Here is a 22,700-nt window from a genome sequence, read left to right on the forward strand (position 1 = left end):
TGGTTCTTTCGGTAAAGTCACGTAGAAGGAAAATAATAAAATAATATAAATATAAAACAATAAAATTCTCACGACGTTTCGACTGCAACACAAGCAATCATCATCAGGTGTAAAATCCACAGCAAGAAAATGTTCTAGTGCTGCGGTCGAAACGTCGTGAGAATTGTTATTTTTTATATGTTTATTATTTTATTATTTCCCTTCTACGTGACTTTACTGAAAGAACCAAGAATATGAATCCCTGCAGTCACGAAAACTTAAAATCTAAATTGTAAATAACGTCAAGTTCTGCGTCGCGAAGATGATGTAACTCTAAGGAGTGCATGACGTCATAAAAAACCGACGAGGCGCGAGGTTGGGTATTTAAATAGCAGGATCGCTGGGGGGAGGCGACGGCTTGGCGAGGCCTTCATCCAGCAGTGGATTGACCACAACTGGGAATAAGATCGCTCCCCGCCTCTCATTAAATCCAATTGGGCCCTCTTCCCTTAGCAAGATGGCCGCCAAGACAGTGTTTGAGCCTCTCTATCAATATGGCCGCCGAGACACTGTGTGGCTTTCCGAGCAATGTGGCCACCGAGACACCGTGTATGGTCCTCTTCCCCGAGCAAGATGGCCGCCGAGACACCGTGTATAGTCCTCTTCCTCGAGCAAGATGGCCGCCGAGACACCGTGTATGGGCCTTTATTCCTTAGCAAGATGGCCGCCGATGCACTGTGGCTTCTTTCCCTAGGAAGATGGCCGCCGGGGCACCATATTTGGGCCTCTTCCCCGAGCAATATGGCCACCACAATGCATTAAAAGCCATCCACCTCTTCTCCTTACAAAGATGGCCGCCAGCGCGTCACGTGATACCTCACGTGACGGTTTGTGTACTTCCGCCTTCCACGTCGCCACGGTTTGCAATGGAGGGTGTGCTCTACAAATGGACCAACTACTACAACGGTACCGCGGATCCACTCCTCGGCTCCCCGCGCCCTCCCGCTCGCTTCTTGCTCCCGCGCCCGGGATCTTTTGCCTCTCTCCAGCGAGCGGCACGCCCCAGGGATGGTTGCCAAGTCGTGCCTCGGCGGCCCCGGCGCTCCGGGTCACTAGGCCTCTCGGGGTGTGGGTTGAGACCTCGGTCTCGCCTAGATCGTCCTGCCGGGCAGCTGCTGCCTTCCCCATCGGGCGAGGCGGCTCGGTCCCCCCCATCTCCTCCTGGAGTTTTTTTTAATAAGTGAAAACTTAAATTTAAAATGTTTCCCGCGCAAACTAGCGTGAGGGGGCGCTCGTCCCTTCCTCACAGGCGCACTTAGCCAGTGCTGGAAATTCTCCGTTCTCATGGCCGGGGCCAGTTTATCCACAGGACAATAATTTGATGTCCCATAACGAACGTGTGGTAACACAATCATTATGTGCGCGCCGGAACTGAGCTGAGCATCGTACAGAGAGAGGCCTTCCCCATTCATGCAGGAACGCAAAGTAATCTTGGCGTTATCGATTTAAGACGAGCAAACTCGGGACCACAAGGTGGCAGCAGCAGCAGCAGATGCGCTTTGAATTAAGAACCAGAAAGACCGTGCGGATGATGGGCTGTGTAAAGAAGCACTATTGTTTGTTTTACACGGAGAGAAATGATGTTGCGGAGACATCGCCAATCTGTTTTGTTCACATCCCACACAGCGACGCGAGTGATGATGTCTTAATACCACGCTGTACGCGCCTCTAATCCGTTGGCCATAGCAACCGTACATACAGAGGACCGCAGAGCTTGCGGTCGAACGTTCGCTTGTCCGCGGCCGCCTCCTCGCGGCTCCCGAAGTCATTGTGGATAGCTCAGGAAATAGAGCTTCACAGCTCACCGGATTTCTTCCAGTCAAAATGCGGATTGTCTAAAGATGAAAATGCGCGGAGGCGCGCCATAAGCGATTGAAACAATTACGAATGTTGGAAGCCATCCATCTGATCTGTGCCCCATGTGTGTGCGCGCGCGTGTGTGTGCGCTTGTGTCGTGTGTGTTCGTGTGCGTGTGTGTGTGCGTGTGTTCGTGCGTGTGTGTGCGTGTGTTCGTGTGTGTGTTCGTGTGTATGTGCGTGTGTTCGTGCGTGTGTGTGCGCGTGTCGTGTGTGCTGGTGTCGCGTGTGTGTGTGTGCTCGTGTGTGAGCGTGTGTGTGCTTGTGTCGCGTGTGTGTGTGTGTGCTGTGTGTGTGCTCGTGTGTGTGTGCTCATGTGTGTGTGTGCTGTGTGTGTGTGTGCCGTGTGTGTGTGTGTGTGCTGTGTGTGTGTTCATGTGTGTGTGTGTGAGCGTGTGTGCTGTGTGTGTGTTCATGTGTGTGCGCGTGTCGCGGCTGCAGGCTGGCAGCCGCGCTGGTTCGTGCTGGACGGCGGCGTGCTCTCCTACTACGACCACAAGGAGGACGTGCGCAAGGGCAGCAAGGGCAGCCTGAAGATGGCCGTGTGCGAGATCCAAGGTGGGGTGGGGGGGCGGGAGGGGGGGGTGGGGGACAGGGGGTGGGGTCGGGGGGTGGGGGACGGGGGTTGGAGGGCGGGTGGGGGGACGGGGGGTAGGTTGGGGGACGGGGGGGCGGGTGGGGGACGGCGGGGTGGGGGGCGGGTGGGTGGGGTGGGGTCTGGGGGTCAGGAGGGGTCACCCACCGGACGGACGACAGCTCCGCTCGTCTTTGAAACTCGTCGGTGTTTAGTTTAATAATAATAATTCTAATGTATCATTGCGCCATCCCGTCCCGGGATCCCAATGCGCAATGCATGAGAAGCAGGAAACAAAAAACAACCGGCCCAGACTAAAGAGGGAAGGCTCAGTTTAAAGAGCTGGGGTTTCAAAGCAGACTTGAATATATCGACCGACTCCGATCGCCTGATTTCAAGTGGTGAGGCGCGTTACATTGCCTGGGTGCCATGCTGACAAAAACCCGATACGCCAACCGAGACCTGGGGATCGCCGAGCACTTGCAGATCATGAGGTCTTAAGGACCTTGATGGAATATATACAGCGTGCTTCAAAAAAATGTGAACACTTCGGAGAATTTGCAACAATACCACGGAGAAATGTCCCTCCAGACACGTGTTGACAATGATGGCGAAAAAGTGAAGACTCTGACTTTTTGAAGCTATTAATGTACATTTTTACTGGTAGGAACCTCCTGGTTACACCAGCCCACAGGGGATTATTGTGTCCGTTGTGCAGGGAGGGGCTGGGTGGGAAGGGAGGGGCTGAGTGGGGAGGGGAGGGTGGGGAGGGGCTGGGTGGGGAGGGTGTGGGAGGGGAGGGTGGGAGGGGCTGGGTGAGGAGTGGCTGGTGGGGAGGGTAGGGAGGGGCTGGGTGGGGAGGATGGGGAGGATGGGACTGGGTGGGGAGGGGCTGGTCACCCCGTGGTGCCCTTATAAAACTCAACGTTTAACCTACTCACACCGGCTTGTGCCCGCCCTCACAGTCGACCATATTTGCGGAATACACCACGCCGCCGTTGACCCTGGCCATTGACCGAGCAACCCAACGTTCCTACTAGCTCCCTCCGCAGGAATGTGTTTATCATGTTAAAGTGTATGATCTGTTCTTTTTTCATTAAAAAGATAGTCCCATGTAAGTGTTAACACTTTTTCTAAGCACTCTGTAAATGTCTTAGTTCATACTCCTGTAAAGGACGAACGGACAAGATCCACTCTGCGCCTGAATGGACAATTGAGCGGATAGCAAATCTAAAATTACATCTTTAATCTGCTGCCATGAATCCATATGAAAGAATAAGATTAGCACAACATGCTTTCATCTGCAACTTATGCTTGTACAGTAAAGCTAACGCGCTTCGATGGTATTTGTGCGAATTGCGCTTCATAAATCTAGGTTTATTATTTTCACGTTATTTGTGATTGTCGTATGCATGTTGAAGTTCTTTCGCACCGTACGTAGCCAACCGTGCTAATCGGAAGTGCGGGGAAGAACTAATTATAATAATGATCAGTTTTATTATTTTTTCTACTCCTACTGCGCCTTGTGTTGTGCCGTTGATGTACGCGTGTGTTTGTACGTAGAAGTGGAGTCCCTTCTGTCAGCAGTGTTCTGACTGAGCAATTACGTTAGTAGCAAGAGCTCATTACCTACCCCCCACTTTGTTTTTTTTCTATCCACTGCTCGTTACCCCCCCCCCCCCCCGCGTGTGTCGCCGTGCCCCCCTCTACCACCCCGTACCCTCCCCCCCCGCCCCACAGTGTGCCCGAGCGATGACTCCCGCCTGGAGCTGGTGATCCCCGGCGAGCAGCACTTCTACTTGCGCACGACTAGCGCCGCGGAGAGGCAGGGCTGGGTGGTGGCGCTCGGCTCCGCCAAGGCCTGCCTCACCGACAGCCGCACGCGCAAAGAGAAAGGCGAGCGGCGCCCCCTCCTCCTCCCCCTCCTCCCCCTCCTCCCCCTCCCCCTACTCCTCCTCCTCCTCCCCCTCCTCCCCCTCCTCCTCCTCCTCCTCCTCCTCCTCCCCCTCCTCCCCCTCCCCCTCCTCCCCCTCCTCCCCCTCCCCCTCCTCCTCCTCCCCCTCCTCCTCCTCCTCCTCCCCCTCCCCCTCCTCCCCCTCCCCCTCCTCCTCCTCCTCCCCCTCCCCCTCCTCCCCCTCCCCCTCCCCCTCCCCTCCTCCTCCTCCCCCTCCTCCTCCTCCTCCTCCCCCTCCCCCTCCTCCCCCTCCTCCTCCTCCTCCTCCCCCTCCTCCCCCTCCTCCTCCTCCCCCTCTTCCCCCTCCTCCCCCTCCTCCTCCTCCTCCTCCTCCTCCCCCTCCTCCCCCTCCTCCCCCTCCTCCTCCTCCTCCTCCTCCCCCTCCTCCTCCTCCCCCTCCCCCTCCTCCCCCTCCCCCTCCTCCCCCTCCTCCTCCTCCTCCTCCCCCTCCTCCCCCTCCTCCCCCTCCTCCTCCTCCTCCTCCTCCCCCTCCTCCTCCTCCCCCTCCCCCTCCTCCCCCTCCCCCTCCTCCCCCTCCTCCTCCTCCCCCTCCTCCCCCTCCTCCTCCTCCTCCTCCTCCCCCTCCTCCCCCTCCTCCTCCTCCTCCCCCTCCTCCTCCTCCTCCTCCCCCTCCCCCTCCTCCCCCTCCCCCTCCTCCCCCTCCTCCTCCTCCCCCTCCTCCTTCGCTCGCATGGCCGCCCTCTGTCGCCGTCACTCATTCCTCAACACTCGTAACACGCCAGCGTTCACCCCCGCCCCCCCCCCCCCGTCAACCTGACAATTCTATCCTTTCAACTGGTACAAAAACTGGCACCTTTATACAAGGGGTCATGTTTGCAATAACCACAACACAAGCAGTCAAAATGCAAACAAAAAGAAACAACTCTGATAATGGTCAGTTTTTGTACCAGTTGAAAGGGTAAAAACCTATTACTATATTTTGCCACTGGTAAAGGAGGTCTCATCGTGTAAATTCTATCCTGTCATCGTTTTGTGAGCTGAACGTCAGGCGCCTTGCGTTAAGGCGCTCTATAAATATACGATCAGATTAGAAATTAGATCATGGCGCAATGATGCTACCGCAAGTCACAATTTCCTTTTTGTTGTTGTTGTGATGTTTCCAAGTTGGTCGTGATTGAGTTGTTGAGGAACAAGGAAGTGTCTGGGCACCACTGCTGTGTGTCTGGACACGCCCTTGACAGCGCAGCCCACTGCGCAATGAACAACCTGGCAACATTTGTGTTGATAAGAACCCTCTGCCACCTGACGCAGCCGAACGGAATTTTTCAATTGCCACGTGGTGTACGAGTGATTTGTTAGCATTTTGACTTCGCTTAATGTGGGGGGGGGGGGTTGTAGAGAGAGTCTCATGACCTTGCCACCGCACGCGATCGCTTGAGTTTGATCCCGACCCTGATGCCTGCTGTACGTTTGGAGGTTTGCGTGTCTCGCTCTCCCCGTGGTCGTGTGGGTTTTTCTCCGGGTCCTCCAGTTGTTTCCGCTCCACATTTAGAAGCAACGTCACGCGTTCAGAGTATTTGGCTGCTGCTATACATTTCCACATGATGATGATGATAAGCCCACTTCGTTGAGATAGCAATTGTGATGGCTTTGCCGCTTCTGAAAAAATATCTATATAGCTCAGTGGGCCTTGCCTAGTAAAATACAAAGTTGTTTAGTTAAATCTTCTTGGTTCTATCAGTAAAGTCACGTAGAAGGGAAATAATAAAACATTATAAAATAATTCTCACAACGCAAGCAGCCGTCCTCAGGTGAAGAACAGGTCTGTCGGAAAGACAGCGTCTGAATGGGCACCACCAGGCTTGGCAGCGTATATTTAAGCTGGGTTGGAGGGGGAAGGGGCGCCTTGACAAAGGAATTTGCATATCAAGAGGTTTCAAAGTCATATTATACCCGTGCATTATGCAGTATGCAGGATTAGCAGCAACAAAGGGAGCAGGTAGGGTTAGCAGTAATAGAGGGAAGGAATTTTAATAGTAAGGAGCTGCAGCAGCTAAACCACCACGTAAAAAACTAAAACCTAAACTACATCAGTATCATCAATATACTAAATATACTCTCCAATAAGCTGAGCTACTAACAGTAAGTCATACATTATAATTCTATGTCGCAAAAAATATAATATGCCTCCAGCTAATAATATAATAATATGGAGGCATATTATTATATTATTATACTTTAGTTAAAGTTATTAGAAATGTGGACGGTGCCGCTTGAATCTGCGCCAGGCTTCTTGTGGACAGCGAGGTCCAGGAAGTGCTTCCGCGACGATTTCGTTTGAGCTGTGGCGTGTGGTGGGAGCGCGTTCTTGCAACACGCATTTGTCCGGATTGTTACACGGCCTCACAGTTATGACCCGTGTAATATTGGCTTTGTGTTATTGTTGTTGCGAATTCGAGGACATCCTTTGCTGACCCGCCCATACTGGACATCCGTGACAAAATAGCTTTGTAGCTCATTTGATATCGCCAGTCTGCAGTAAACAATCTCATTCTGACGTCCGTTGGGTGTTTTTTTATTTTCTTCTGCACGCGCGAGCAGAAATCATGGAGGCGAGCGACTCGCTGTGCTCCAAGATGTCCGAGATGCGTCTCTACTATGACCTCATGACGCAGCAGGTGTCGCTCATCCGCCAGGGCATCCAGGAGCCACGGCCCGACGTGCAGGTGAGACGCGCCGTCACGGAAAACCGTCGTGCAAACGCACGCACACACGGACACAGATATCCCCGTATCGCCTTGAACACACTGTTGGGGCAGGTGCTGTTTAGCGAGTAGCACCTATGAAGGCCGGGATGGCACACGAGGGGGTGGGTTGGCCAGCACCACGCTCCGCCGCACCAGGTACTCATTTGAGGCCGAGTCGACCTAGGGGGGGGGGCCCAGGACCGGTTCAGACAATCCTCACTGGTGTTGACCGTGAGCGGGAATCGAACCCGGGTCGCCGGACGCACCCGGACGATGCTTTCCCAGTTGTCGGATAGCTTGTCCGTGCGGATTGCGTTTTGTGCGAACGCCGGGGGGAGTTTGCAACGTGCGTGGGGTGGGAAGGAAGCGCAAGCCAGACCCGGAACCCAGCGATTTCTCAAGCTCTGCATGTCCTTATGTTGGGATATTTGGCCAACTTTCTTCAATAGAGTTTGTACGTGTGGAAAGACTCGCCCGGAGAAAACCCACGGTGCCGGTGAGAGGGAGGTGCAGCACTCAATGTCCAACAGTGGCCCGGGGCTCAGTAGGTTTTTGGCCCACTCCATTATTGAGTGGTTATACATGTGCCAAGAAAACCCAGAGTGCCAGGAGAAATCCCATATATCCAGGAAGATTTAACACCGATCTAACGCTGTGTTGATACGTGTTGGAGGAAAACGGGAGTGTGTCCCAGAGAAAAACCACGACGCGCGCGAGGGGGCAACACGCTATCCCACACAGACGGAACAGGTGGGAGTCCACGTGCCGCTGGCGAGCCAGGCTGCTGTGTGCCGCGTGGATGGCAGCGTGTCTGCGCCATTGCTCTGTGCGTGGTAGAGGATGAGCGAGGCGTCGTCCCTGCTGAGCGCCACCTGCGACACGTTCGTGCGCGCCTTGGAGGAGTGCGTCCACACCGCGGCCAGCAGCGTGCGGCCCTCCACGCAGCAGCAGCAGCAGCAGCAGCAGCTGGCCCCGCCAGCCGTGATGTCGCCCACACCACGCAGCCCGCAGCGTCCAGCCAGGGTACGCGGGCACACGGGTACACGCTCGCCCCACCGCTCGTCCCACCGCTCGTCGCCATCGTCGCCCCCCTTGTGGGGTGGCGGTGGTGCAAGCGCAGTGGCGACGGTCGCGCATCACAGCAAGAAGGAACTGGGTTCGATTCCCGACTCGGGCGTTTCTTTGTGTGGAGTTTGTATGATCTCCCAGCTCTTCTACAGTGAGAGTGGAGTGATTGCAGTTTGTATGATCTCCCAACTCTTCTACAGTGAGAGTGAGTGAGTGTAGATGGTATGATCTCCCCCTGTTCTGCAGAGTGAGTGATTGGAGTTTGTATGATCTCCCAGCTCTTCTACAGTGAGAGTGGAGTGATTGGAGTTTGTATGATCTCCCAACTGTTCTACAGAGTGTGAGTGAGTGGAGTTTGTATGATTTCCCCCTGTTCTGCAGAGTGAGTGAGTGAGTGGAGTTTGTATGATCTCCCAACTGTTCTACAGAGTGTGAGTGAGTGGAGTTTGGTTGATTTCCCCCTGTTCTGCAGAGTGAGTGAGTGAGTGTAGTTTGTATGACCTCCCCCTGTTCTGCAGAGTGAGTGAGTGTAGTTTGTATGCTCTCACCCTGTTCTGCAGAGTGAGTGAGTGAGTGGAGTTTGTATGACCTCCCCCTGTTCTGCAGAGTGAGTGAGTGGAGTTTGTATGTTCTCTCCCTGTTCTGCATGAGTTTTCTCCGGATTCTCCGGTGTTCCCCATAGCTAATTACACACACAATATATCTATTGGCCAAAAAGCATCCCAATTCAGATTTTTTAAATGACCTGCAAATTACTCCATTAGGATCTCACGCACACAGCAACATCGCCCCCCCTCCCCCCCCCGCTGTGAAACGCAGCGGCGCCTTCCTGCGTGGTGATAGCCTTGCAGCGGCGCTCTGAGAACGCCAGCGCCCATACCCAACGTGTGCGGCTCGGTACACGAGTTGCCGCTCGGGGTGACGCGAAGCTCTGCTCCCCCTCCGTCTCGTTCGCAGGTCAAGAGTCAAGGTCGCACATCGCACACGGAGAGGTGAACAAGCACCGACACTCGCACCACCGCCCCTTCGTTCGCTCCGTTCACTCGTTCATTTACTCCGTTCACTCACTCATTCACTTTCTGTCTCGCTCGCTCGCTCGCTCGCTCGCTCTCGTCGCTCTCTCCCAGAGTCCATCTGTATGCATCCATCCGTGCGTCTATCCACCCTTGCGTCCACCCTTGCGTCCACCCTTGTGTCCCCAGCACCACGAGGTCCCTACCGAGACCGCCCCCGTCCTCCCGCAAGCGCGAGCCCAACAACAACAGCAACAAGAGCGGCAGAACCTCCTCGTCCTCCTCCTCGTCACGGCGGAGGCTGGCCATGGCGTCAACGCGAGTTGGGGCGATCGTGGAGGAGGTGGAGGAGGAGGCGGCGGCGGTGGAGGCCCCTGCAGCCGAGGGAGCGTCCCGGCCAGAGCCGACGGCCGCAGCAGCGCCCCGTGAACACGCATCTCAGGAGGCCGCGGCGAGTGGAGAGTCACGTGACGCAGACACGCCGCAGCAGGGCGCGTCACATGACGCGTCACATGACGCAGACACGCCGCAACAGGCCGTGTCACGTGACGCAGACATGCCGCAGCAGGCCGCGTCACGTGACGGGTCACATGACGCAGACACGCCGCAGCAGGCCGCGTCACATGACGCGTCACATGACGCAGACACACCGCAGCAGGCTACGTCACGTGACGCAGACACGCCGCAGCAGGCCACGTCACATGACGCGTCACGTGACGCAGACACGCCGCAACAGGCCGCGTCACATGACGCAGACACGCCGCAGCAGGCCGCGTCACATGACGCAGACACGCCAAACCAGACCACCACGCCACTTGAAGTGATCGCGGGGAGCGACGTGTGTCCGAGGTTCGAGACTTCGGACGTCGCCACACAGGAGTCGAGGAGACCCGCAGAACACCGACGGGACGGGGAAGACTCCACGGTCGACGGTGATGATCCTAATGCCGCTGCTGCCGATGATGCCGATGATGCCGATAGTATCAACGACGGTCATTTTGATGATGCTGATGATGGTAACGATGCTGACGATGGCGACGTGGGCACTGCTGGGCGTGGGGAGGAGGGCGGTGCGGGAGAGAACTCGGATGCCGGACACGTGGCCGATCGGGGATTCCATCCGGAGACACTGGGCGAGGGTGAGGACTGTTGGGGCGAGGGTGAGGACCCTGGGGTTGAGGGTGAGGACGCTGGTGGTGAGGGTGAGGACGGCGGGGGTGAGGACTCTGGGGGTGAGACGGTGGAGACCTTCTTCGGTGTCATGGCACAGAGGTGAGAGCGTCGCGGGTTGCTCCGCTGAGTGAGCGTGAGCACGCGGCTCGTTGACACGGCCAGCAACAAACAGCACTGCTATCGAGTTGTTGGCGCGTGTCTTGCATTGAGGTGGGCGGGGGTGAGTGAGCGGGTGAGCAGATAGGCGAGTTAGTGCATGGATGGACGGGTGAGCCGAGTTTGTGAGAGGGTGAGCGAGTGAGTGCTTGGGTGAGTGTGTGGGTGAGTGTGTGGGTGAGTGTGTGGGTGAGTGTGTGGGTGAGTGCGTGGGTGAGTGCGTGGGTGAGCGGGTGAGTCGTGGGTGAGTGAGTGAGTGAGTGCGAGGGTGAGCGAGTGAGTGCGAGGGTGAGCGAGTGAGTGCAAGGGTGAGTGCGTGGGTGAGTGCAAGGGTGAGTGCGTGGGTGACTGCGTGGGTGAGCGCGTGGGTGAGCGAGCGAGTGCTGTTGTGACCTGCAGTGTGGTGGTGATGGTGGTTGAACACCGTGTGGTGATGGGTGAAATGGAGCATCTTGGTGAACCTTTAACACCTGGGTCTGGCTTGTGACCCGCCAGTGAGGCATGCTTCACGCGATGGCCTCAAGGTGCATCTAGCCTGACACATGCGCCGTGGTGACGTCACTGCGTCCGTTGTTGTGGTAAATAGTGGAGTGGTGGTGCAGTGGTTAGTGCACTGTGCTACGAACCCGGTGACCCGAGGTTCGATTCCCAGTCCCGGCCAACATCGGCTGTGATTATCTGAACCGGTCCTGAGCCTCCCCTTGGTGGACTCAGCCTGAAATAAGTACAGGGACTCCTCTACTTACGAACAGTTCGGTTAACAAACTTTCTGAGTAACTTACAAACCTGTCTGGATGTCCAGTTGCCTGTTTGGACCGAGAGTCGTAAGTTCAACCGCCGCCCAATAGATGGCGGTGGTGGCATCTACATCTGTAGAACGTGGAGAACCAGTGGCATCTACATCTGCAGAACGTAAAGAACCGGTGGCATCTACATCTGCAGAACGTGAAGAACCAGTGGCATCTACATCTGCAGAACGTAAAGAACCGGTGGCATCTACATCTGCAGAACGTGAAGAACCAGTGGCATCTACATCTGCAGAACGTAAAGAACCGGTGGCATCTACATCTGCAGAACGTGAAGAACCAGTGGCATCTACATCTACAGAACATGAAGAACCAATGGCATCTACATCTGCAGAACGTGAAGAACCAGTGGCATCTACATCTGCAGAACGTAAAGAACCAGTGGCATCTACATCTGCAGAACGTGAAGAACCAGTGGCATCTACATCTGCAGAACGGGAAGAACCAGTGGCATCTACATCTGTAGAACGTGAAGAACCAGTGGCATCTACATCTGCAGAACGTAAAGAACCGGTGGCATCTACATCTGCAGAACGTGAAGAACCAGTGGCATCTACATCTACAGAACGTGAAGAACCAATGGCATCTACATCTGCAGAACGTGAAGAACCAGTGGCATCTACATCTGCAGAACGTAAAGAACCAGTGGTATCTACATCTGCAGAACGTGAAGAACCAGTGGCATCTACATCTGCAGAACGGGAAGAACCAGTGGCATCTACATCTGCAGAACGTGAAGAACCAGTGGCATCTACATCTGCAGAACGTGAAGAACCAGTGGCATCTACATCTACAGAACGTGAAGAACCAATGGCATCTACATCTGCAGAACGTGAAGAACCAGTGGCATCTACATCTGCAGAACGTAAAGAACCAGTGGCATCTACATCTGCAGAACGTGAAGAACCAGTGGCATCTACATCTGCAGAACGGGAAGAACCAGTGGCATCTACATCTGCAGAACGTGAAGAACCAGTGGCATCTACATCTGCAGAACGTGAAGAACCAGTGGCATCTACATCTGTAGAACGTGAAGAACCAGTGGCATCTACATCTGCAGAACGTGAAGAACCAGTGGCATCTACATCTGCAGAACGTAAAGAACCAGTGGCATCTACATCTGCAGAACGTGAAGAACCAGTGGCATCTACATCTGCAGAACGTGAAGAACCAGTGGCATCTACATCTGCAGAACGGGAAGAACCAGTGGCATCTACATCTGCAGAATGTGAAGAACCAGTGGCATATACATCTGCAGCACGTGAAGAACCAGTGGCATCTACATCTGCAGAACGTGAAGAACCAGTGGCATCTACATCTACAGAACGTAAAGAACCAGTGGCATCTTAATCTGCAGAACGTGAAGAACCAGTGGCATCTAGATCTGCAGCACATGACGAACCAGTGACATCTACACCCATAGGAAATGTTAAAGCTATTCCCCGTGTTTAGTGTACACGCCATACAACATCTTTGGAATCGACAGGAGTAAAGTTGAACTCGCGAACAAATCGACTTACGAACAGTACCTCCGTAACCGAAGTCGTTCGTAAGTAGCGGTGTGCGTATAAACATCGGCACCGGTGAGAGACAAAGGCGACCGGGCATCGTGCTGGCCACACCACCTGCTCGTGTGCCGTGCCGGCCCTCACAGGCGCTTCTCGGCGAACGCCGCTCGCCCCCAACGGTCGATCAAGCGGCTACACGGGGGACCTTTGTCTTTGTCTCTCGGCCCAGGTTCAGCGACGCGGAGCTGCAGGACGAGCAAGGGATCCACGTGGAGCCGTTCCTGAGGGCGTGCGCCTCCATCGTCCCCGTGCTCGGTAAGTCGCTGCTCGACACTCCCACCCAGGTGGATCACCATGGCCGTGTCGGAGACTCTGAACGCCTCGGGTTGTTTGGTTCCATCCCGGGGTCTGGGTGTTCCTCTTAGGGGGTTCAACTTGGCCGTGTCGGAGACTCTGAACCCCTAGGGGGCTTGGTTCAATCCCGCGGATCTGGGTGTTCCTCTTAGGGGGTTCAACTTGGCCGTGTCGGAGACTCTGAACCCCGAGGGGGCTTGGTTCAATCTCGGGGTCTGGGTGTTCTTCTTAGGGGGTTCAACATGGCCGTGTCAGAGACTCTGAACCCCGAGGGGGCTTGGTTCAATCTCGGGGTCTGGGTGTTCCTCATAGGGGGTTCAACATGGCCGTGTCGGAGACTCTGAACCCCGAGGGGGCTTGGTTCAATCTCGGGGTCTGGGTGTTCTTCTTAGGGGGTTCAACATGGCCGTGTCAGAGACTCTGAACCCCGAGGGGGCTTGGTTCAATCTCGGGGTCTGGGTGTTCCTCATAGGGGGTTCAACATGGCCGTGTCGGAGACTCTGAACGCCTCGGGTTGTTTGGTTCAATCTCGGGGTCTGGGTGTTCCTCTTAGGGGGTTCAACATGGCCGTGTCAGAGACTCTGAACCCCTAGGGGGCTTGGTTCAATCCCGGGGTCGAGGTGTTTCTGTTAGGGGTTTCAACATGGCCGTGTCGGAGACTGAGCTCTGAGCCAGCACCGCCGCTTCGACTCTTCAATTCACACCACGGGCCTCGTCACCTCTGCTTCTTGCCGGTCTGCTGGGCGGTTCATAATTGCCGACTCGTCGTGCAGTGCCCCACGTGCGACCCCTGACCCCTGCGCGTGCCTGCGTCGCCACTCCCCCCCTCCTCCCCCTCCTCCCCCTCCTCCCCAGACAAGCTGGGCCCCACGGCGTTCGCTCCGGTCAAGCTCGACTTCGTGGGCAACATCCGGGTGAGTGCCGCCCCCCCCCCCCCCCCACAGACCCCCCTGCCCATCACCCCCAACCCTGCCCATCGCTGGTGACCGCACGCGTGCCGTGGCGCCACAACGGGGTCTCAGGCTTTGTTGTCTCGGCCGGCAAGGCCTCCCGGTGAGCCGAGCGGCCCCCGTTACGAGGACGGCCACAGCCCAAGGCCATCGGTAGTGGCGGCCGTTTACAGGATGTGGCAGTTACACCGAGAGCCATAGAGTTACACAGAGATCCATAGAGTTACACAGAGATCCACAGAGTTACACAGAGATCCATAGAGTTACACAGAGATCCATAGAGTTACACAGAGATCCATAGAGTTACACAGAGATCCATAGAGTTACACAGAGATCCACAGAGTTACACAGAGATCCATAGAGTTACACAGAGATCCATAGAGTTACACAGAGATCCATAGAGTTACACAGAGATCCACAGAGTTACACAGAGATCCATAGAGTTACATAGAGACCCATAGAGTTATACGGAGAGCTATAGAGTTACACAGAGATCCATAGAGGTGCACGGTGATCCATAGAGTTACATAGATCCATAGAGTTACACAGAGATCCATAGAGTTACACAGAGATCCATAGATTTACACAGAGACCCATAGAGTTACACAGAGATCCATAGAGTTACACAGATCCATAGAGTTACACAGAGATCCATAGAGTTACACAGAGATCCATAGAGTTACACAGAGATCCATAGAGTTACACAGAGATCCATAGAGTTACACAGAGATCCATAGAGTTACACAGAGATCCATAGAGTTACACAGAGATCCATAGAGTTACACAGAGATCCATAGAGTTACACAGAGATACATAGAGTTACACAGAGACCCATAGAGTTACACAGAGATCCATGGAGTTAGACAGAGACCCATAGAGTTACACAGAGACCCATAGAGTTACACAGACACCCATAGAGTTACACAGACACCCATAGAGTTACATAGAGTTACACAGAGATCCATAGAGTTACACAGAGATCCATAGAGTTACACAGAGATCCATAGAGTTACACAGAGAACCATAGAGTTACACAGAGAACCATAGAGTTACACAGAGACCCATAGAGTTACACAGACACCCATAGAGTTACATAGAGATCCATAGAGTTACACAGAGATCCATAGAGTTACACAGAGATCCATAGAGTTACACAGAGATCCATAGAGTTACACAGAGATCCATAGAGTTACACAGAGAACCATAGAGTTACACAGAGACCCATAGAGTTACACAGACACCTATAGAGTTACATAGAGATCCATAGAGTTACACAGAGATCCATAGAGTTACAGAGATCCATAGAGTTACACAGAGATCCATAGAGTTACACAGAGATCCATAGAGTTACACAGAGATCCATAGAGTTACACAGAGATCCATAGAGTTACACAGAGACCCATAGAGTTACACAGACACCCATAGAGTTACACAGAGATCCATAGAGTTACACAGAGATCCATAGAGTTACACAGAGATCCATAGAGTTACACAGAGATCCATAGAGTTACACAGAGAACCATAGAGTTACACAGAGACCCATAGAGTTACACAGACACCCATAGAGTTACACAGAGATCCATAGAGTTACACAGAGATCCATAGAGTTACAGAGATCCATAGAGTTACACAGAGATCCATAGAGTTACACAGAGATCCATAGAGTTACACAGAGATCCATAGAGTTACACAGCGATCCATAGAGTTACACAGAGATCCATAGAGTTACACAGAGATCCATAGAGTTACACAGAGATCCATAGAGTTACAGAGATCCATAGAGTTACACAGAGATCCATAGAGTTACACACAGATCAATAGAGTTACACAGAGATCCATAGAGTTACACAGAGATGCATAGAGTTACACAGAGATCCATAGAGTTACACAGAGATCCATAGAGTTACACAGAGATCCATAGAGTTACACAGAGATCCATAGAGTTACACAGAGATCCATAGAGTTACACAGAGATCCATAGAGTTACACAGAGATGCATAGAGTTACACAGAGATCCATAGAGTTACACAGAGATCCATAGAGTTACATAGAGATCCATAGAGTTACACAGAGATCCATAGAGTTACACAGAGATCCATAGAGTTACACAGAGATCTATAGAGTTACACAGAGATCCATAGAGTTACACAGAGAACCATAGAGTTACACAGAGACCCATAGAGTTACACAGAGACCCATAGAGTTACACAGACACCCATAGAGTTACACAGAGATCCATAGAGTTACACAGAGATCCATAGAGTTACACAGAGATCCATAGAGTTACACAGAGATCCATAGAGTTACACAGAGATCCATAGAGTTACACAGAGATCCATAGAGTTACACAGAGATCCATAGAGTTACACAGAGACCCATAGAGTTACACAGACACCCATAGAGTTAAACAGAGATCCATAGAGTTACACAGAGATCCATAGAGTTACACAGAGATCCATAGAGTTACACAGAGATCCATAGAGTTACACAGAGAACCATAGAGTTACACAGAGACCCATAGAGTTACACAGACACCCATAGAGTTACACAGAGATCCATAGAGTTACACAGAGATCCATAGAGTTACACAGAGATCCATAGAGTTAACAGAGATCCATAGAGTTACACAGAGATCCATAGAGTTACACAGAGATCCATAGAGTTACACAGAGATCCATAGAGTTACACAGAGATCCATAGAGTTACACAGAGATCCATAGAGTTACACAGAGATCCATAGAGTTACACAGAGATCCATAGAGTTACAGAGATCCATAGAGATACACAGAGATCCATAGAGTTACACACAGATCAATAGAGTTACACAGAGATCCATAGAGTTACACAGAGGGCATAGAGTTACACAGAGATCCATAGAGTTACACAGAGATCCATAGAGTTACACAGAGATGCATAGAGTTACACAGAGATCCATAGAGTTACACGGAGATCCATAGAGTTACACGGAGATCCATAGAGTTATACGGAGATCCATAGAGTTACACAGAGATACATACTTACACAGAGATCCATAGAGTTACACAGTGATCCATAGAGTTACACAGAGATCCATAGAGCTACACAGAGATCCATAGAGTTACACAGAGATCCATAGAGTTACACGGAGATCTATAGAGTTACACAGAGATACATAGAGTTACACAGAGATCCATAGAGTCACACAGAGATCCATAGAGTTACACAGAGATCCACAGAGTTACACAGAGATCCATAGAGTTACACAGAGATCCACAGAGTTACACAGAGATCCATAGAGTTACACAGATCTATAGAGTTACACAGAGATCCATAGAGTTACACAGAGATCCATAGAGTTACACAGAGATCCATAGAGTTACACGGAGATCCATAGAGTTACACAGATCTATAGAGTTACACAGAGATCCATAGAGTTACACAGAGATCCATAGAGTTACACAGAGATCCATAGAGTTACACAGAGATCCATAGAGTTACACAGATATACATATTTACACAGAGATCCATAGAGTTACACAGAGATCCATAGAGTTACACAGAGATCCATAGAGTTACACAGATATACATAGTTACACAGATATCTTTCACGTTTACACAGAGATCCATAGTTTTAGCATGGTTATCACGGTTGGCTACGGTACGGTGTGAAAGAAGTTGAACATACGTACAATTCGGGAGACAAAAGTTTTGTGGGGCACGAGTCTGGCGGCAGTCGGGGGCGGCGGGGGTGGGGGTGGGGCGATGGTCGTGTGAGCAGGGTGAGAACTCGTGTGTTTGGTCGACAGAAAATCACGCAGAAGTACGAGACGGACCGGGCGGCCTTCCCCACGCTGCAGAGCATCGTGGGCCACGAGCTGAGCAGCGGCACCGCCCTGGTGCGCAACTCCACCACCGAGGCGCTGCTCTGGCTCAGGCGGTGAGCGGGGGGGAGGGGGAGCGTCGGTGAGGAGGGCGCGTGGGGAGGAGAGGGTTAGGGTGAGGGTTGAGTGGTTTGGGAGGAGGACTTTGGGGCGAGGCTGAGGGACGAGCAACAGGGTGAGTGTGTGGAGGGTGCGAGTGGCTGAGGGTGATGACGGGGGTGAGCGTGGGTGGTGGAGGAGAGGGTGATGATCCGCATGTGGGGGACGAGGTTGGTGTGAGGCGTGCGTGGTGAGAGGGTGAGCGCTTGGGAGAGAGAGGGTGAGGGTGATGACGGGGGTGAGCATGGGTGGTGGAGGAGAGGGTGATGATCCGCATGTGGGGGGCGAGGTTGGTGGGAGGCGTGTGCGTGGGTGAGAGGGTGAGCGCTTGGGAGAGAGAGGGTGAGTGTGCGTCACCGTGACGGCGTCGCTGGCGCGTCGCTCGCCGCTCTTCTCGGTTCGTTTGCCGCTGACCCCGCCGCGTTCCTCTCCTTTTCCGCCGCGTCCCCTCGGCCCAGGGGCCTCAAGTTCCTTCTGGAGCTGCTGACCGAGGTGCGGGAGGGCCAGGCCAACCTGCACGTGGCACTCAGTGAGTCGCTCGTGCTGTTCCTGTTCCTGTTGTTGTTGTAGTCGTTGTGGTGCGATTTAGTAGAAGTTCAAGTGACAACTTTACTTTGTGTAGCGAGGTGAGACACACGGGAGGGCAGGATTACGCTCGGTTGCAAGAGGGAGTGGGTGAGTGAGCGAGTGAATGAATGAGTGGGTGGGCGAGTGAGATGGTGGGTGAAGGAGTGAATGCGCGAGATAGTGAGTGAGTTGGCGAGAGAATGAGCGGGTGAGGAGTGAGTGAGCGAGATGGTGAGCGAGCGAATGGGTTAAAGTTTTCAAGTTGACACAACGGATTGCGGATTGACCCAGCGGATTTGGTGGAGGCAGGGTGACTACCTCTCTCCCCGTGCACACACAGGCAATGCGTACGGGCGGACTCTGAGGCGCTACCACGGCTGGGTGGTGCGGGGGGGTGTTCGCGGTGAGTGCCCCGGCGCCTCGGCGCCTCGCCTGACCCAGAACCCCGGGGGAAACCCAGTGCAGAGCAGGGAGAGAGAATGCCAACTCCACACTCGCACCCACTCACAGCAACAGCAACAACCGCCGTTCACCACTAAGTGGCGGTGAGGTCACCACGGCACTTGTGCCAGGCTATGTGCACGTTATGGCCACGTCAAGTGTCGAAGGCTCGCTGGCAGGAGGAGGTCACGGGACAGACGCAGGTGCCGTGAGTTGACTGACTGTGATGACAGGAGGTCACGGGACAGACCCAGGTGCCATGAGTTGACTGACTGAGGTGACAGGAGGTCACGGGACAGACCTAGGTGCCATGGGCTGACTGACTGAGATGAGAGGAGGTCACGGGACAGACCCAGGTGCCATGGGTTGACTAACTAAGATGACAGGAGGTCACGGGACAGACCCAGGTGCCATGGGTTGACTGACTGAGGTGACAGGAGGTCACGGGACAGACCCAGGTGCCATGGGTTGACTGACTGAGATGACAGGAGGTCATGGGACAGACCCAGGTGCCATGGGTTGACTGACTGAGGTGACATGAGGTCACGGGACAGACCCAGGTGCCATGGGTTGACTGACTGTGATGACAGGAGGTCACGGGACAGACCCAGGTGCCATGGGTTGACTGACTGTGATGACAGGAGGTCACGGGACAGTCCCAGGTGCCATGGGTTGACTGACTGTGATGACAGGAGGTCACGGGACAGACCCAGGTGCCATGAGTTGACTGACTGAGGTGACAGGAGGTCACGGGACAGACCCAGGTGCCATGGGTTGACTGACTGTGATGACGGGAGGTCTTGGGACAGACCCAGGTGCCATAGATTGACTGACTGTGATGACATGAGGTCACGGGACAGTCCCAGGTGCCATGGGTTGACTGACTAAGATGACATGAGGTCACGGGACAGACCCAGGTGCCATGGGTTGACTGACTAAGATGACATGAGGTCACGGGACAGACCCAGGTGCCATGAGTTGACTGACTGAGATGATAGGCAGATGCACCAGCCGTTGCCCCCGCTTGTACCAACCTGGATTTTAGCTGTCCAGCACCCCTGCTCGTTTCACTCGCTCACACTCGCCATCACCCACCCCTCGTGCGCCGTGCTGGCCTTCATAGGTGCTACTCGCTAGCAGCACTTGCCCCAAAAGTCTGTTATTGGCTACACGCGGGAGCTTTATCTTTGCTGTGTGTGTGGTAGTTGCTGCTCGGGCCACAGGCTGCTTGGGAAGGGCTTCACCCAGCAGTCGATAGATCATGGCTCACGATGACGACGATGGGTGTCTGGTAGTGGCGATATCACAGCTGGTGTAAGGCAGTGGATCGATGATGGCTCACGATGACGCGCCGGGTGTTCCCGCAGCTGGCGCTGCGTGCGGCCCCGGCGCTGGACGGGTTCCTGGCGGCGCTGACGGCGCGTGAGGGCGACCCCACGGGGCCCGAGTTCCGCGCGCAGCTGAACCGCGACCTGGACACGTACCTGGGCGCCATGCGGGCCCAGCTCGGGGCGCTCGACCACCTCTACGAGCAGAACCAGCTGGAGTCGGACCGCGTCGTGTGAGCGCCGTCGACAGCGCTGTCAGCTTAGACACAGCGCCTCCCACCTGGACCCCTGCTTCGACAGCGCCCGACAATATTACCATCGGCGCAGGATAATATCACAATCGGATCCGGATACTCTCACGATCATACCCGGATAATCTCACGATCAGACACAGATAATCTCACGATCAGACACAGATAATCTCACGATCAGACACAGATAATCTCACGATCAGCATCGGATAATCTCACGATCAGACACAGATAATCTCACGATCAGACACAGATAATCTCACGATCAGACACAGATAATCTCACGATCAGACACAGATAATCTCACGATCAGACACAGATAATCTCACGATCAGACCCAGATAATCTCACGATCAGACACAGATAATCTCACGATCAGACACAGATAATCTCACGATCAGACACAGATAATCTCACGATCAGACACAGATAATCTCACGATCAGACCCAGATAATCTCACGATCAGACACAGATAATCTCACGATCAGACACAGATAATCTCACGATCAGACACAGATAATCTCACGATCAGACACAGATAATCTCACGATCAGACACAGATAATCTCACGATCAGACACAGATAATCTCACGATCAGACACAGATAATCTCACGATCAGACACAGATAATCTCACGGTCAGACACAGATAATCTCACGATCAGACACAGATAATCTCACGATCAAACACAGATAATCTCACGATCAGACACAGATAATCTCACGATCAGACACAGATAATCTCACGATCAGACACAGATAATCTCACGATCAGACACAGATAATCTCACGATCAAACACAGATAATCTCACGATCAGACACAGATAATCTCACGATCAGACACAGATAATCTCACGATCAAACACAGATAATCTCACGATCAAACACAGATAATCTCACGATCAGACACAGATAATCTCACGATCAGACAGATAATCTCACGATCAAACACAGATAATCTCACGATCAAACACAGATAATCTCACGATCAAACACAGATAATCTCACGATCAAACACAGATAATCTCACGATCAGACACAGATAATCTCACGATCAAACACAGATAATCTCACGATCAAACACAGATAATCTCACGATCAGACACAGATAATCTCACGATCAGCATCGGATAATCTCACGATCGGCGCCAGCTAATGTCACGATCGGCACCGGCTGATCACACGATCAGCAAGGACCCAATTGACCATCAGCGCCGAATATTTTGTTTTTGCGCAATCGGCACCAGTGGTGTAACCAGTGGTGTAACCAGTGGTGTCACGCTTTGGGCGCCTTCACGAGCGCCATCGCCTCCCGCCGACCATTGGCGGCGGCAATATTTATTTATATATCTTGGCTCGGTTACTGAACGCAGCCACCAACTAGGCCCTAAGGGCAAGCGGCCAGCAACAAACGGCACCGTTCAATCTCCGGTGGGCAGCGCTGCCCCAACTTGGCAACCAACGTCATTGTAGTGCCCCTGTGACGTCATTGTAGTGCCCCTGTGACGGCATTGTAGTGCCCCTGTGACGTCATTGTAGTGCCCCTGTGACGTCATTGTAGTGCCCCTATGACGTCACTGTTGCGCCCCTGTGACGTCACTGTTGCGTCACACCAGGGTCGCAAACGGCTACCCGTACCCGGCCGGGTATGGGTATCGGGTAGGGTACGGGTATCGGGTACCCGATTGCGACCTCTGGTTAGCAGGGATGGTGGGCGGAGCCAATGGGGGTTGGTGGGCGGGGCCAGTGTGGGTGGTGGGTGGGGCCAGTGATGTGGTGGGCGGGGCCAATGGGGGTGGTGGGCGGGGCCAGTGGGGGTGGTGGGCGGGGCCAGTGATGTGGTGGGCGGGGCCAATGGGGGTGGTGGGCGGAGCCAGTGGGGTTGGTGGGCGGGGCCAGTGATGTGGTGGGCGGGGCCATTGGGGGTGGTGGGTGGGGCCAGTGATGTGGTGGGCGGAGCCAGCGGGGGTGGTGGGCGAGACCAGTGATGTGGT

General features: G+C 53.7%; 1 protein-coding gene across 2 annotated transcripts; it reads left to right on the forward strand.

The window, feature by feature from the left end:
• Nucleotides 1-883: 883 nt before the first annotated feature.
• On the forward strand, nt 884-22,429 carry LOC133358342 (pleckstrin homology domain-containing family A member 8-like). 2 transcript variants are annotated; one of them, XM_061576617.1, is made up of 13 exons: nt 884-945; nt 2,337-2,453; nt 4,210-4,365; nt 6,986-7,110; nt 7,969-8,154; nt 9,157-9,191; nt 9,402-10,484; nt 13,085-13,170; nt 14,065-14,123; nt 17,945-18,075; nt 18,577-18,647; nt 19,026-19,088; nt 20,494-22,429. In XM_061576617.1, exons 1-13 carry the CDS (start codon nt 906-908, stop codon nt 20,550-20,552), a joined length of 2,211 nt encoding a protein of 736 aa, XP_061432601.1. In that variant the 5' UTR covers nt 884-905; the 3' UTR covers nt 20,553-22,429. The 2 variants fall into 2 exon arrangements, with proteins under 2 accessions (XP_061432601.1, XP_061432602.1); XM_061576618.1 differs by having other exon boundaries at nt 19,026-19,081.
• Nucleotides 22,430-22,700: the final 271 nt, after the last annotated feature.

Source organism: Lethenteron reissneri, chromosome 61 (genome assembly GCF_015708825.2).
Source record: "Lethenteron reissneri isolate LAM-NWPU_2019-01 chromosome 61, ASM1570882v1, whole genome shotgun sequence".
NCBI lineage: Eukaryota > Metazoa > Chordata > Hyperoartia > Petromyzontiformes > Petromyzontidae > Lethenteron > Lethenteron reissneri.

What these genes read in the sequence shown, in the direction of transcription:
- LOC133358342 (XM_061576618.1), top strand. Translation starts at nt 906, where the DNA reads ATGGAGGGTGTGCTCTACAAATGGACCAACTACTACAACG. An exon ending in GCGCTGCTCTGGCTCAGGCG is followed by an intron (nt 18,076 to 18,576) that starts GTGAGCGGGGGG and finishes CCCTCGGCCCAG; the next exon opens with GGGCCTCAAGTTCCTTCTGG. An exon ending in CAACCTGCACGTGGCACTCA is followed by an intron (nt 18,648 to 19,025) that starts GTGAGTCGCTCG and finishes GTGCACACACAG; the next exon opens with GCAATGCGTACGGGCGGACT.